General features: G+C 38.5%; 1 protein-coding gene across 1 annotated transcript; it reads right to left on the minus strand.

The window, feature by feature from the left end:
• Positions 1-1,435: 1,435 nt before the first annotated feature.
• Positions 1,436-15,558, minus strand: os9 (OS9 endoplasmic reticulum lectin). The gene is made up of 15 exons (XM_036570787.1): positions 15,374-15,558; positions 14,514-14,690; positions 14,202-14,265; positions 13,733-13,809; positions 13,542-13,640; positions 13,080-13,281; positions 12,678-12,836; positions 12,476-12,585; positions 11,422-11,464; positions 10,587-10,678; positions 8,996-9,217; positions 8,353-8,587; positions 6,267-6,473; positions 4,996-5,105; positions 1,436-3,566 (listed from the first exon to the last, which is right to left on the minus strand). Exons 1-15 carry the CDS (start codon positions 15,521-15,523, stop codon positions 3,429-3,431), a joined length of 2,085 nt encoding a protein of 694 aa, XP_036426680.1. The 5' UTR covers positions 15,524-15,558; the 3' UTR covers positions 1,436-3,428.
• Positions 15,559-17,370: the final 1,812 nt, after the last annotated feature.

Genomic DNA, 17,370 nt, shown 5'->3' on the forward strand with positions numbered 1-17,370 from the left:
CCTAGCCATGTAAAATTTCCTAAACACCGTCCTAACTGTAGGACAAACCCTAGTGGTGTCCTAACTGTTTTGACCGTCCCTTTTAGGCAGCTGTGACAGTCAGCATAGTTCACTGCTTGCAATGACATTTATTTTTTATAGTGAAAACTGGTGGTTTTACTTGTGAGGTGTTTTTCTTTTCTAACTCACGTTTTAAAAATCTCATTGCCTCCATGTGTTAATGTTGATGAAAACTCGTCTGATAAAATATTACAGTGGTGGCGGTGAATAATGAGAAGACAAAGTTGCTGGTAGCTGTTTATTAGGAGGAATAACGTTAGCACAGTCAACTAAAGCTTTTGGGAAATAGACGCTGAAACTGCAGAGCAGCGATGCTCTGATAAACAGCAGGGGGCGTCACAATATTCTCAGTCTCCAGTCTATTGCACTTTAGTTATGTTTTGACATTTTTCAATTTTACAATGGTAGCTGTAACGTACCAGAGAACTTGTAGTGAGGAGAATTAACACTCTGTAATGTCTTCTGGGTTTCTCAAACGCTAGAGGGAGTCCAAAATGAATGGGTTAAGATGGAGCAGATAAAATAGATAAAATATTGCAGTGATGGTGGTGAATGTTGATTAAGAATAAAGTAGCACGGCTCACAGTCCAATTAAATGCTCTGTGAAATTGAAACCGAATCAGGGGCGCAGCGATGCTCTATCAGCAGGCGGCGCTGTCACAGTATTGATAATATCCAGTTTATTGCTCTGTAGTGTTGTTTTGACCCTTTTTACATCAGTAACGGCAACTGTAACAGTAATATTTTATCATCTTTTATTTGATTACGTGCTGACGTTTCAGCTGTGCGCTTATGGTCGGTTGCTTAGTAACAGACATGACTGTGTTGACTGTCGATTGAGTAGTTTAGGTTTCTTAACTTGAGATAAGAAGCAAAACAGAGGTAAATACGTAAAATAAAACATTCCTAAACTAAGACAAGATTTGCTTCTGTGATACGAATTTGTGAAAAATCTTATCTTGACCTGTGAGATCTTAAGACAAAAAGATGGCAAGTTTCTGTAAAACGGGCAGGCTCCTATTTCTCCAAATGGGAAGAGGCCTAAAAACCTGGGGCCTTGTTACAGAAACATCTTAAGTCTGAAATCTTATGCTATTTGCTTAGTCACCATGACAGCTTTAGTTAGGACTGAATTTAGGACAGCAGCTATTACAGACATTACATCATATAATTGCTATCTGGTAGACCTCTAAAAGCTACCACACATCCTATCACAACTGCTATGAACAACTCTGACTATGTTTCTGTAGAATGGCACATTTCACATCAAACAACCCTGAAAGATATTGTTTAAATCATAACCCTTTAATTATGCAGATATTTTGAAAAATCTGTGGAATTCCCCTTCAATGAACACAAAAGGTGATGACACTCATGATTACAAACATGTTTCTCTTTATTTTTGCGGTGATTTAATTAACAAATAGATGTTTTAGTCCATCTTCTGCTTTTTTACTACAAGATATTGAATTGAATTTGCAATTATCTTCGATGAACAACAAGGATGAACAGATCTTAACTATTAAAACAATTTACAAATGTATTTGATATCAAAAGCTACACTCTGATTCTCAGACATTTTATCAGATTTGGATTTACAAATATTTATTTTTTCAGATGGTTTTCCTAGCCCATTATGAACCTATTTATTAATTCATTAATTAATTATTTCTGTTCACAGATCATTGACCATTGATTTGTGGCTTTATAACTCACTCCATGCCTCAAAAGAGCCTTTAGCTTCCCCTACAAACACCCATCTCGTCAGTTTGTCACTCCAAAACCACAGAGCGTATCTTTAATAAAACTTACCCAATCAAATCACTTCAGCCCCACTTTGAGAGAATAAGTGTGCTTGGATACAGCTTTACTCATAATATGCACGATCCCATTAAGGGCAAGCAATTCAGACACTCCAGCAAAATTACATATGTACAAACTACCAAAGAGCTATTCACAAAGTTTACACAAAGAGAGCCCTTGTCTGCTGGGACTGTGCAGAGGACAGACATTTAGGAAAAAAAATAAATATCACACATTCATGGCAGTCATATCTTTTGTGGAGTCTGCGTGTCAAGTCTGTCCAGACACGTGGTTTGGACAAGGTAAGGTATGTGTGAAGAGAAGCCTGCCTAGCCAGGTCTAGTAGCCCAGCAGGTCAGTTTTTCGGACTGGGTTGAAATGTCTGAAGATCACACAATAGAGAATCTTTATTAAGACTGCTTTAAAGCTCAAAATTGTGAAGATTTAAGATCTCCAAGTGCAGCAGTAACTTCTACAGTTTCGTTGAAGTTGAAGAGGCCAATACTGCACTGAGCTTAAAGTGCTCAATTTCAGCTGCAATGACTGATAAACAATGCTAGAAATGAATGGATCATAGCACCATGTCTATATTTAAGCAGTCCACAAATGGGTTGGAGCTCAGGCAATAGATTCCGATATACTATTAAAGTTCACTTTGTACTATATTTGCACTTGAATATCTTGTGATGGCACAAGTCAGCAGTATGCATATCCCAACATTACACTGCTCTGAACCTGTCATCTACATGCTCCTATGTCTGTCTTGGTTGTTTGGCATTGCCAAGGTTAATATTCCCAACAGTGCTTATTCATTTAAAGTGCAATAAACTAATGATTTCTGAAGGCTTATGTTCTCTTACAGTAAACTTTACCATTAGCAATGGATTCAGAACATAATTTCTTGTTCATTAGGTGTCTGTGACTGATCTATTAACCAATAAGTAAAACTAAGGAGATTGTTAACTGCATGAATGAGTAGCCAAGAGCAGCTGTCATTAGCAGATCCATTCCTAAAGCACAGCCACTCTCAAAATAGACATTACTATTACTAACAGTCCAGAAACCTTTATATCACCATATCTAAGCCACACAGACACTCACACATACAAATGTAAATAGCATAGCATGGGCTTAGGGAGTAGGCAGCATCAGCAAGAAACCGCAGAGAGGGATTACTGTTACATAACAGTGACATCTGTGTCAAACATTCAGTGTGTTTGTGTATAGTCATAAAAAAAAAAAAATAAACATATTCATGTTGTTCACAGGTGCTTTGAATATGGAAATTCATTCTTCTAGAATGTGAGAGGCCTGTGTTACTGATTTAATACCACTCTCAGATTTCATGTGACTCGGTCAGTCACAGCATAGTTTATTAAGCCCCTTACACCCAAACTCTCACAACATGAACAAAAGGGACAAACACAGTGTTCGTGAAAAACTGCAGTCCGAGCAAGGGCTGTAACAGCTGCTAAAGAGTTCAAAGTCCTTTTGTATTCCAATGTACGGTTTATGTCCTCTACCTCTCTGACATGTGAAGAAGTAAAATAGCTGGGGAAAAAGTTTCAGAAGTCCAGTTCATCTGAATCGCTACTTCCTGCAGACTGACTCTGGTCCTGTTTCTCTCCCCAAACAAATCTATAGTTGTTCTCCAACTCCTGCTGCCTCTTTTGCTCTTTGTACACTTCTTCTGTCCCTCCAGTCTGCACAACAATTTGAAGAAGAAAAGACCCACAACAACCAGGTCAGTTCAACAATGAACTGTTCAGGAAACATGTTAATCAAAAAATAAAAAAAAAACCCAGACAAATGTTTGGCACCCCTGGTGAAATTATATGTTGACTTTTTAAGTGAAAATACACTACCCTATAACACATGCTTTAGAGCAAGTGTGTCAAACTCAACCATATTAAAAAATCTCATCACTCTGTGGGCCAGAGAAGAAACATGTATTTCATTTCTAATAAATGTTGTGCAATAACCCGAACTGGCCATTGTTTATTTAAAATATGCAAAAACTTCAACAGTAAAATGCAGACACTTGTAGTAGACCATGAAATATTACATGGACACTTGAAATATTCAAAATTTAAAAATCCCCAGGAGCTTAGTCTTTTAAACTGACCGATTTGCTTGAACTAGACACCTGGCATCCTTTCTTTGCTGACTTGGGCTCAATTTCTGAGCTGCTAAGTTAATGTTACGTGTTTATTTCAGTTAAACTGCATTTGAAAGGCTTTTTGTGATATGACTAGCGTGGAATTGTGTAGAATTGAGGTGTAACTGCTGTCCCATAGATTGCTGTGGGGTAGAAGAGTCGAAGCACATTACGTTGCAATGCATGCTGGGGACTGTAGTGCAGCCTATTGTGAAACGGGCTAAAATTAAGAGAAAATTAAAATACTTTTGCGGGCCGGATAGGATTGCGTGGCGGGCCTGATCTGGCCCGTAGGCCTTGTGTTTGACATATGGGCTCTAGGGAGAACACACTTCTGTACCTTTTTAAATGCACAAATTTACCTACTGTTTATTTGTTGACTTTAACACATGAATAAAAAATGGCCTGCACAAAAGCTAGATTTAGGCACATTTTATATTTTATAATCCCCCCGTCCAATCTGTTTAGCTAATGAAGAGAAATTGGGCACCAAAATTAACCAAAAAATGCTCTATTTTAATTTGTAATTTTAATTTCTCTGTAGCAGATACGTTCACTTATTTTCACTTAGTAAATCAACAAAACATGTCATCTGACCAGGGATATTCAAATTTATATATATTTATATATAAATGTGTAAATATACATTGACCGCCCAGACCATCTCTCCATGAATGAATGAAAGTGAGGTAAATAATCTGACTTTGACTTTTGTGCCAGTTCAAAATAAAATGATCATCTAATTTTGAGAATGAATGAATGAATAAATGAATGAATGAATGAATGAATTAATTAATTAATAAAAAAAGAATGCAACAATGCAACATATATATAATTGTAAACATATATTTTCATTTAAATTGCAGAGTTTAGTCTTATGTAACAGAGCATTTGTGTCAGTAAGATAATCTGCTGGTGCATTTGTTGCTGCTAGTCTGTTTCACATTTTGTTAACATGATATGTACATACATACCAGCAGATTGATGAGCAGTTCTCTGAAAGATTTGGTATCCTCCTCGCTTAGCCACTGGTCTCCGGCTTCCTCTGCTGTTTTACGTGTTAAAATCTTTACTTCAATCTTGCCTGAAGTAGATACACACAAGCACACAATTTGGTCATTTACTGTCATCATATATGCACATCATTTACTCACCACCTTTATTACCATTGTGCCTGAAACTGCAATACATGCAGGCCAAGATCAACTATTCATCTTCCACATTTACACACCATCTTTTGCCCTGCTCACTCTGCACGAACAGCAATGATATACATTTTCATGAGTACAGAAAGGATAGCAAAGGAGAAAATGCATGCAAGTGGTAGTTAATGAGAGACGACAATGAGACAGAAAGAATGAGTTGTTACAGTAAATAATTTCATGAAAAGAAATGTGTTGGAGTACTTTAATAATGAATCACTGTTGTCCTTCAAACACTAAATAAATGTTTAACGCACAGCATCCTAATGCATTTGAAGACACTAGAAGCAAATCTTGCAACTGAGCTCTAATTTCCATTACCTTTTCCCCCCTTTGGAATAATAATCATCATCAGAATCAGCTGCAAATAATGAATAATTCCAAATATACACATTAAACTAAAAGCACGTATCTGGCTTTGCACAGAAAACATTTCTCTGGCAAACAAACAATCCCCAAAAGGCATTTTCCAATACTGTGTTTTAAAATTTGACCCAAATTCCAGCATGTCTTGACTGCCTCCAAAAAGAACTGGGCTAGTAAAGCTGCACTATTAAGCTTTGGGGATTTTGAGACCTCTATGGTGGAAGTGTGTAATTGCATGCAACTTGAAGAAAAACACTTTATAACAGCATTTAGTATTTTGTAATACCACCAATAATATGTAATGTAATAACACCAAATCAAAGACAAAGCATTTACTTCAGCTGAAACTAAAGCTACAGTCCACCCACTCCCAAGGGGACAAGTTATATACTTTGTTACAAGAACTTCTAAAATCATTTTAAAATGGCTATCGCATGAAATCTTTCAAAAAATAACTTCCAAGCAATGAGTAATGCTGACTGCACATTATCTACAGAATGCAGCAAGATTCAAGAAGACAAAAGTCATAAGAATTGATTATAGTGGCTGGTCAGAAAAGGAAAGACAAGGGTTAGTTAGGAAAAAAGCCAAGCCAAAAGCAGAGTTAAGGACTAAACTAAACCGCACACTCACACAGGTGGATAGTACTTAAAGTGCGTGTGTGCGCTTTGGCCTACCTTCGGCCTTGATGCCAGCTCTTTCTAGCTGTTCTTTGACCACTTCCTGAATCTGCTGCCACTGGGGGTCATTTTCGCCCAGCTCTCGCACCTGCACACCTCCCTCATGACCATCGCCCCCGGCAACCGCTCCCGCAGCCACGTCTCCACCTACCTTATATTTAGTTACCCTGATTTTTACCTGCTCCCCACTGCCATGCTCCCGCGCTGAGGTGACAAGAGACAGAAAGGGGGAGGGGAGGCGTTACCCTAGCAAAAGCGGAAGATTCACCTCTCCTATGCTTCATGTTCGATGCATCTTAATGGTGATACCCTTGCTCAGCCCTTGCTTAGATAAAGTTACTGTAGCACACCCTAGATGACGGATGTATTAGTGTCATACATGCATGATATCTTTTTTTCAGACGCAAGTGTGGTGAGAAACAGTGAATACTGGTTGATCATGAAGTATGGTCATCCACATATGTACATACACATATGCAGATGCTAAGACTAGATAACATGAAAATAAGGATTATGACAATGTTGTTCATAATTTGCCACACACACACACACACACACACACACACACACACACACACACACACACACACACACACAAAATCAGCTACCCACACATTCACATCACGTCATACACAAATTCATACATTAACAAATCTAACCATTCACCCTATTCCAGAGGAATTCAATTCTGATCCTGGGCAGCAGGTGTTCAGCACATGTTGGATATTTTCATGCACAAGGCAACTGGGGCCTGTTGCTAGCTTTGCCAGCTAACTTTAAGCTCAGTTTAATCTAACCCTGAATTTTCTGTCACACAACAGTGGGTCACTTTTTATTAGGCCATCATCATGGCAGCTTATGCTTCAAACTAACCTGCACCAGGGCATTTCCTAAACAGCTCTTTAACCAATCAGGTCAAGTTTCTGACCAATTAGGGACTAACAGAAGTGAACCACTTTTTAGCAGGATTGACTGTTCTATTCATCGTAAACGTGAGCAGGCATGAAAAGCGCAGTGCAAAGGGTGGCAAGTTCAGAAACCAGTCCCCTGCGGCATCATTCCTAGAAGAAAATTTTATTGATTTTAAATAGAATATTCTGGTGTATTCTGGTGCATGCTGACACTACAATACAAGGTGATTACTGTGTAATTATTAGGTTAATTGAATTCAGCCAATATGTAAATTGTCATGTCCAAAAATTGTGTTTGGTGGATATTTTCAGTTATTTGTTAAATAATCTGTTGTTAACCAGACCAAGGTCAAAAAGTCAAATGTGTACAAATTTTGAGACCTTACATTTATTATAAAAAGAGGCCCCTTTGCCCACCATTTGTGTTCTACTGGGTCCACAATAGCACGTCATGCTTGGACCCTGATAATCGCTACTGTGGACAGTCATTTAACTCTTATAGTAGTTACGACATTCCACAGAAATAAAATAATTTCAGGCAAAAACAAAGCGGTAGCTGATTGTCTTAGTCGTAGTTCACAATATTTCTCACATATTAACCCTTTTTCAACCACTGTTCAAAGACTATTGAAAGAAATCCATATATTCGAAAATGAAAGCAGTTTTACAGTTCATGAAACGACTGGTCTCTTTTCAAGCTTCTTGTAACATTATTTCACTTCTGGCCAATAAAAATTAAATACTATATCTGTGGGTTGGCTGAACTGCTGTTGTACTGTGTTTGTGGTAGAGGTTTCTCCCTCAAAATATTCTGCTGGCCGTTGAACACCCTCACCCCCTTCCTAAAATTAAAAATCTCATCAAATCCACATGATTCATGTAAATAGCATATTGGCTGAAAGGCTGCATGTACGCATGTGCACACGCACAGGAATTAATCAAAGCCAGGGTATCTAAATCTGGATTAACTTAAAGTTGTTTCAGAAGCTGAAAGTAAAACTGAACTTGCTTTGTGAGACAGGCCCCTGGATCATTTCAGGAGATAACTGTCAGGTTTAGTAGATGTCTGAGCAGGGAAATCACCCAGCAGTGCAGGACACCAGCCCTCCAGGAGCAGAACCGAATACCCTTGCCTTATACGATTTATCCCTTTTACTCATCATTCAGTTTACCTGGGGTTTTGGGGACAAGACTAGGGCTGCCACCAGCAGGGCTTTCCTCCTTCTCAGGTGGAGTGTGCGCAGATTTTTTTACGTCTGTGTTCATCTCTGTGTCTGATTCACTGTCTTGTTCAGTCTTATCCTCGAGACGGTCCAGCAGTTTGCCCAACGTGTTCTCCAGAGTCTGAGTTGCCTGAGAGCGATCAAACTCCCCTTTAAGGCCTTCAGTCTCTAACTCCTGCTGAGCCTGACATACACACACATTAATGCAACCACAGTTACACATCAGTTTACTGTGTACCATGAATAAAAACAACACATGGCTTCTAACAAGCCTGTGTTGATAAAGTAAAATATCTCGTCTGCAGATCACTGAATAGCAGTTCATTTACTTTTGCAACTGATTAAATGTCAAAATTGAGTTGACAAACAAATGTAGTTCATGGGTTTTAGTTTGTTTTGTCCAAAGTACAGAATCCTGGTAACAATCTTTAGTATGTTTCGGTACATTCATGATTTAGATTTGGACATTGAATTTTAGTAATGAGCCTAAATAACACGAGATACACTCATGAGCAACATAAAACAAGCAGGGTGAAACATGTTCTGGGAGCTGGCTGAAATGCAAAAAGGTGAAAGCATCAGAAAGCCATACCTCTTCTATGATGTTATCAAACTCCTTCTGCATCTCTTCTTTAATCTCCTCTATCTTGGAAGGAGGCACAGAGAGATCAGCCATTTCTTCCTCAAACTCCTTAAGTAGTTGTTCATCTTCATCTCCCTCCTCTTCAGCATCCTCCTTTTCTTCTGTCTTCCCCTCCTCTGTTTCTCTCTTCTGTGAAGAAGGCTGGCTTTTCTCATTATTAAGTTGTGCCTTCTTTTTGTGCAGGTACATAGAGAATGAGAGAAAAAAAATATATATATACTGATTCATCGAGAACATGGTTTGTTTGTAATGCAAACCCCGTTTATGGAAAAGTTGGGGTTTGTAGAATTAAACTGACAAAAGTACAAAGTAAAATATTTCCAATGTTTTTTTACTGACCAACATAACTGTATTTTGTAAATACAAAGAAAAAAGTTGGAACAGAGACATGTTTATCACATCATCATTCCTTTTAATTAAACGTTTTAATTGTTTGGAAACTGAGGATACTAATTTTTGCAGTTTTGCAAGTGGAATTTTTTTCCCCCATTTTTCCTTGATACAACACCTCAGCTGCTTAACAGTCCGTGGTCGTCGTTGTCTGATTCTCCTCTTAATGATGTGCCATATATTTTCAATAGTAGACAGATCTGGACTGCAGGCAGGTCAGTCAAGCACATGCACTCTGTGTCTATACAAAGCCACACAGTTGTAGCACAAACAGAACAAGGCCAAAAACAAGCTGAAATGTGGTCTCATCGGACCACAGCACACACTTCCACTGTCTTTCAGATCATCTGAGATGAGCTCGGGCACAGAAAACTTGGCGCCATTTCTTTATAGAACTGACGTAATGCTTTCTCCTTGCATAACTGTGTACTAATAGACGAAGGTTTTCTGAAGTACTCTCGAGCCCATGTGGCTTTATTTAATGCAGTAGCATGACTGTTTCTTATGCAATGTCATGCAAGGGCTGGAAGGTCAGTGGTTTCCGGTCTTGATCTACACGAACTGAGATTTCTTCTTTTCACACTATTTTGTAAGGTAGATGGTAAAATCTTGCTGAATTCTTTGCAGATTTGCATTGAAAAATGTTCTTTTTGAAGCGCTTGACAATTCTCTCACAAAGTTTGGCACAAAGTGGTGAGTTACAACCCATCTTCGCTTGAAAAGACTGAGCCTTTGGTGGATGCTCCTTTTCTACCCAATCTGATACCCTCACCTGCTACCAGATCAATTTCTAATTGTGAAATGTTTCAAAATGGTTGAACTTAAATATTCTACAGACTTTCCACTCTTCTTTTGCCCCTGTCCCAACTTTTTGAGTGTGCTGCAGTCATCATTCAAAATTTGTTTATATTTAGAATCAGGCTGGTCAGCCAAAAAATTGTAAGTCATATCTTCATACTTTCAGTTAAATAAAGGTTTGAGAGAATTAACAAATATTCTTGTTTTTATTGCATGTTTAAAAAATGCCCCAACTTTTCTTGAAATGGGGTTTGTGGTATTTATCGTTGTCTATGTCTCAGATCTTCAGCTGAAGGTTAGGGCTCATAATGTGTGAGAGGACATGTGTAAAGTGACTTTTTGCAGCGCTTACTTTTCTGTTGCTCTCTCTGAGGTGCTGTACAAACTTCATCAGGTCAGCAGGGTCAGTGATTATTTTAAAATTAAACTTTTCTTCCCCGAATACTGCAGAAACAGAAAGAAACAGACAGGGAAAAGTTCACTTTCAATTCATATTTAAGATGGAATTCCTAAAGTACCAAGACCATTTCAATTCTGTTTTTCAATAAACAACTTTGAGAACCCCAATATTTAAAAGGGCCTATACAGTGTATTTTTCTTGCATTTTAGGATTTTTAATTTTAGGTTTTTAATTTTCCATAACCATTTTCCAACTGCTCTTTATCCTTTAGAATTAATCAGACTGTTTTGTTACTGTGCCTTTAAGACTGCCATAATGATCCTCCACTGTGCCTTATTCAAGAAGCACACAAAGGTGAAACACTGCTTAGAACATTGATGTGAGTGGGCAGGGTTAAATTGCCATTTGGGTGAATAGGAGTAAACAAGCTGGTTCTTGTGACATCACCGCAACACTGAATTTAATTCAAAATTAGCTGTTTTTGCAGCATTGTTTCAGCGTGGGGGGCTGTATGGACCGAGGGGTAAATGGTATTTTGAAACTTTATTGACGGATACATAATATTTACATATAAATGTAAATGTTACACATAAAAAAAGCAAAGGAAATGTGTTTTTTCCTAAGCCTAATAATTAACATCAGTATATGCTACACTACACCTACAACACTGTTTACATATGTGTATATTACTCATTGGAGAGAACAGACTTTCTCAGGTACAAGCAAGTAACAAGTAACTAAAAAAAAAAATCCCTGACAGTCTATGTTTGCCCAGTGTTAATCTTACTGTCATTGTCCTCTGGCTGGTTATCCTGAGCATCATCAGACTCCTGTAGAAAGATTTAAAGTTCATTAGCACACTGCAAAACAAGTACAACTGCAGTTTCTTCCTACCTAGACAGATGACTTGTCAAATGAGCCATGTTTTTATAAGGGTCCTTAGCCCACAAAACATACGGCACTGCGTATAAATTTACAGGGCTAGTCATTTCAATGGCGTTTTTTTTTTCTTAACTATTGTTCGTTTGATACCACTGCATAGTTTTCAGCATGTATGGCCAAATATAATGCCGCAACACAGTGCTCATTTTTGTCCATTCATCTTCTGTCCAAATACTCTTGGTATTGGCCCCTTTTTTAATCTGAGAATCATTGTTCGAGCATTGTTTGGGAACACCATCATAAGTTCCAGTAGTTCAAACATGGCTACTGACGACCAGCAATGATGCCCCAATATACAGTCTACATTAAATAACTAAGGATATGCTTGTCTTGTCCTGCTTGTTTCAAGCGAGACAGAAAATGATGTTTATTTCACATGTTTTCTTGGGTTAAGACATGATAATGAATGGGATGTTTCCCTTAATTTCATATTCCACAAATTCATTATGTCAATAATCAAAACCAGAATTACAATTATTACTTTGTTAATTCATGCCTCTGGCCATGTTAAGCACAAAACATATCACATATATTTCTTGTTTTCCTGTAACCTTACTTCAAAACATAATGCTATTTGCCTGTGTCTAAACCATCTTCGAATTTTAGATTAAGTCAATATTAACCATAATACCATGTTTCACCTTCTTCCACCCATTATCTAGCTCAGACACCATCCTTGATTCCATGTTTCTTTTTTAATGGCTTGATATTTATCTCAAGTTATGGTTTTACCATAGGTGCATTACATTCAAGTGTAGATCAGTGGTCCTCAAATCTGGTCCTCAGAGCCCTCCAGGACTCCAACCCAACTCCCAACACACAGAGATGAAGCAAAAATGTGGACGTCTGGGTGGGCCCTGAGGAGTGGGCTGTATATCATAGTTGTGTTTTTAGTTCACCTGTGCCTCAGGAATCTGTGGGTCTGTACTGTCAGGTTTGGTGACGCCCTCCCAGAAATCTCTATCCTCTGCATCCTCAGCTGTTGACTCACCCTCTGCCACTAAAGCATCTGCTCACAAACACATGGAAATAACAATCAAGAGCTATAAAACACATAAAAAGTAGAAAGTACATGAGTTGGATGATCTATACCTATCCTACCTTTGTCCTCAGTTGCTGAAAAAGGCTTATCGCTGGGTGTTACAGACTCTTCATCCATTTTGTCATTTCCTGTTCCTTCACTGTCTTCATCTTTGGACAGAATTTGATCCAGGGTCCTTAGCTCCTCAGAGATCTGCTCTACTTTACGTTTAGTGTCAGCTGAGGACAGATGCCAGAGGCAGACATAACCACCCACCCACCCAGAGAGAGAGAGAGAGAGAGAGAGAGAGAGAGAGAGAGAGAGAGAGAGAGAGAGAGAGAGAGAGAGAGAGAGAGTCAGCGTGGGGGGCTGTCAATTCACAGATTGAATTTCTAAAAATAAAATATTAATTATGAGATGAAGCGTGAGAGAGGATTTTCTGTGCATACATCAATGGCAGTCACATTTGAAACTGCACTCACAGACTTGAGCTTTGACATAGTCCATGTACTGCTGAGCACTGAGGGCAGGCTGACACACAATGCCCTGGGGCTTGGCAGACGAAGGTGGGCGAAGGAGTGGGTGCTGGCACGTGCGAGATGTGTGTACAGTGAGAACATAGCGGCAGGACTGAGGCTCATCCACACGAGCTATAAAATCACTTGAACCCTCCTCACACACAAACTGGAGCGGGAAAAACAAAAATTTAGTTTATTCTATGAACTTAGTCATGAGATTTGACTTTGCTTTCTCTATACAAACACTGCTGCCTGCTAAACTAAGTGGCAAGATTCCTTTAAAGCATCTCTACTGTCAGTTCCCTTGATCACCCTCTCATCTAAAGCATACTTTGACTTTTTTGGGCAAAGAACAAAGTATCAATGAATATTTTAAACATATATGTGCAGATAAAGTTTTGGAAATATGTGCCTGTATGTTCTTACCCTGACTTCTGACTCCCTAGGGCTGCCGTTCAGGTCACACTTGGAGCCATTGACATAAAACTGACTGTGATATCTCTTCAGCTTATGTTGCTTAGTGGCCTGAAGGAGAAAGAGAGAGATAGAGCTAAATATAGTAAAATCTACCTTGTGGTACAAACAGTAAATTTTGCTGTCTCAAAATTTTGCCTCACCTTAGCAGTTTCATTGGTCCAGTCAAATTCAGACTCAAAATAACCCAGAAAAAGAACATCACCCTTGATCTCGGAATCTGAAAAAAGAAAAAGAAACACTGAACAGCACTGCACTGCATCTAAAACCTATGTGCTTAAGCCTGGCATTAGCTGCACGACATAGAGCATCTTACACTTAATAATATTTTTGTCATGAGGGTGTGCACACTAGACGATTAAGCACTTAAAAACCCAATTCTTGTCGTTATCATGTGACACAAAACTGAAACTGGAAAATCGTGTAGTGTACCTTCAACTTTAAACTTCAATTACAACAAAACAATAAATTATTTTTACATAGAGTACAATGTTGTTCTACAAACTGCAATACACCATCCTTATTAGTCATTAAACCACAAACTTGCATACACCTCACGTTTTTAAGAATGCATATCTATAAATCGATTATATGTTTACACATATACTGCACCTTCCAAATGGTATTGTCTAATGTGCTGGCCATAGCAGAACTCGTACGTCCACCAGTCTTTGGTCTGTAGAGAGACAATATTGAAACAATACCTATCATATCCATTTTTGACATCCCAGAAGTACTGTGCTGACAACGAAACACTAGGAAGTCAAAAATAAACTATGATAAGTTTGCAATATTCTGCTTTTTGACATGTAGCACATTATTTTACAGGCGTTAGCAGCTCTGTCATCTCTCTTCGAAGACTTTCACAATCACTGTTTAATAGATTTTGTCTGTCTGATGAACAAGAGAGTTGAGAGTGGCAACCTTGACCAGGCAGGGTGCAGTCTGCATAGGCTTTAAGAGCTCAGGGACCCCCGGGCCACTGTAGCCCTGAGAGTCAGCCTCTGGCACTGGATCCTGGTGGAAGCGCACTGCCTGGGCAGGCAAGCGACACTCATAAAGCTGCTTGTACTTATTGGAAACCAACATCACATCCTCCATCTGACAGAAAGGAAGTGACACGCATAGACAGAGAGGGGAAAAAGAGATAAGAGGAGAGAAGAGAAAGCATGTCACATGTGTCATGTTTGCTTCCATCCGTTGGCTAGAAAAATGCAGATTTGATATTTAATCACAGAAAATTCATCTGACATTTATATGTATAACATAATATTATATGTTACAGATAATCCTTCGCCATGCATTTAGCTATACAGGCTACATAAAAAAGAGGAACAAACTTTGCTGCTTGAAGCAGCAGATGTTTCTTCTTATTAAAGGCACACAAAACAAGCTGCAATTCTGTCTAGCCGTATAACGTTAGCTTACACAACCATTTCTAACTTGCATCAACGTGGCGAAACATAGCAAGTCAATGAACTAGCAGCTGTCAATTCGACAAATCGATTAGCTAAAAGGCAGATACAGTAACGCCAGATAAACGGGCTCGCCAATCATTATAGATTTAGTTGGTTCGGCTAATTTAGATGGATAAAAATTGAAGTTGAACTCCTTAGCCACTACAACAGACCCCATCACACAGACTGTTTCAGATTAGCTATTTGACGTTAGTTGGTCAGTGAATCGTGTTTCGGTGCTGTGAAGCGGCCGCTCGTTTAGCCTACTGCTATGTTACCAAAACACAGAACCAAGCTAACGTTAACTCTCCCAGGTTACAGACTTACCTGCCCCATAATAACGGGGTCGGGCAGAATCTGGATTCCATATTTCATTTCGTTTAATTCCTCTAAATTCAGGAAAGCAGAAGCACAGAGAAGACATATCAAGAACAAAACATACAATCCTCTCAACCACCTAACCAAGGAAGCAGCCATATTTCTCTCACATCCCAAACTGTCGTGAAACAGTTCGCTTGTTGTTTGTTGCAAGAGATCTGCAAATGAAGACGAGGATTGGACAACGTCGAACAAAGACGCTCTACGATTGGACAGTTGTAACGTCAGTCAAATCCAAGACATGCTCTTATTGGATCACAACTGAAATGGGTTTGTCTAGTAGCCACGAAAAGGACTTTTATTGGAGTACTAATTTAACGTAGTGCTTATATTAAGCAGCCTATGCGTGTCGCTGTAAACATGCTTAATGTAATTTAATTTACTGATTTTATTATGGGCGAGTCTGGCAACCGGCATCAGAGCTGATAAAGATGAGAATGGATTACTTAATCGAGTTTGAAGAGTCGCATCCAAATATTGTTTATAGCACTCTGATTACTGAACTGTTAGGCTCAAGACTAAGGAGCTATCAACAATACATTTCTACTGCAGTGTTTCTTCCTGCTCTTGAGGTCCCGCTGCCCTGCACTGTTTCAACTACACCCTGCTCCAGCCCCCTGATCCAGCTAACGAACGGCTTAATCATTAACTGATGAGCTGGATCAGGAGATCTCGAAGCAGGGTTGAAACTGTGGAGGGCAACGAGTCCCAAGAAGCAGGATTGTGAAACACAGATCTTGACTAGAGAAACAACAGTAGTTAGACTAAACTCTACCTTGCATTCAGAACACATCTGCTAGATCTCCCATAATTACCATACTAATCAGGAGATAAAGTAGTCAACTTATTTTTATTATTATATTATTAATAAATGCATTTACAATTGTAGTTTTATTATCTGGAAGACAGTGTCTTTAAAACTAAGTCACAGCTGTTCTGAAAATAGATTCTTAATACAGGCAAAGATTTTATGTAGACAGTGTGTTGGTTTAGGATGGCAGCTTAGTCAATAAAATTAAGTGTCCATGTGAAACTGACTGTACTTCCATCTTCAGTTTTTTTCTTCTGCTGAAGGACTTGGTCATCATCATATGATGTGAGCTGCAGTGCAGGTGGACAGGACTGAGAAACACAGATGCTGACTAAATTAACACTCTACTGCATGCGTTATGATAGCAATTTAAAAACTTCACTTTCTTGTATAAAATTGTCCTTGATTATTAAATTATACAATTATAAAATTATATATAATGATTATTAATAATCTGTACTGATTATTAAATTATTATTTTTTTTAAATTGTGCAGGGGGTTCTTTTGGAGTGTGTTGCCTTGAGGCAACATTGTGAGACAATGGGAAGAAATGACATAGAGCTGTGTTCCCTGAAGTGGTGAGACCTGGCTTGGGACTGGCTAAATCCATTCCACTGTCGCACAATGTTGTTTCTAGGCAACAAACATATTTCTACAAATTCAACAAAAAAAATGATACTGAATGGTAAAAAAGCGGTTTTAATGTGCCCACTAAGAGATAGTATGACCAAGTATATGCTTTTTATTGACTTAGTCAAACTCTTCCCTTTGTTGTTAATCATATTATTGTCTTCAAATATGTATAATGTTATTGTAAATTCAGGAAAATGAGTTTGTTGCCCTGAGGCAACATCATGCAATAGAGTGTTAAGGGAATTTACAGTAGTTATCAAATTTGATAGAAAAAAATGGAGTTCCACGGTATATAGAGCAAAACAGAGACCCTCTGGCCCAGAATGAGATTTACACTTTAAAGGTAATTTAAGGATAAGGGAAACTCAATGGCTCTTATAACTAAGCTAGACACAAGACAGTAATTTGTATTAAGCCAGTAAGTAGTAGAAAGATAGTGAAAGAAAATAGTTAATAGAATTATCAGAATTAAAAAGCTTGCAGGTGAGCTTTATGACACAC

This window comes from Colossoma macropomum, unplaced genomic scaffold (genome assembly GCF_904425465.1).
Source record: "Colossoma macropomum unplaced genomic scaffold, Colossoma_macropomum, whole genome shotgun sequence".
NCBI lineage: Eukaryota > Metazoa > Chordata > Actinopteri > Characiformes > Serrasalmidae > Colossoma > Colossoma macropomum.

Coding starts and splice junctions, on each gene's coding strand:
- os9 (XM_036570787.1), bottom strand. CDS start 15,523: ATGGCTGCTTCCTTGGTTAGGTGGTTGAGAGGATTGTATGTTTTGTTC. Junction 14,266..14,513: donor CTGCACCCTGCCTGGTCAAG/GTTGCCACTCTC, acceptor GTCTCTCTACAG/ACCAAAGACTGGTGGACGTA. Junction 9,218..10,586: donor TCAGAGAGAGCAACAGAAAA/GTAAGCGCTGCA, acceptor CTGCACAAAAAG/AAGGCACAACTTAATAATGA.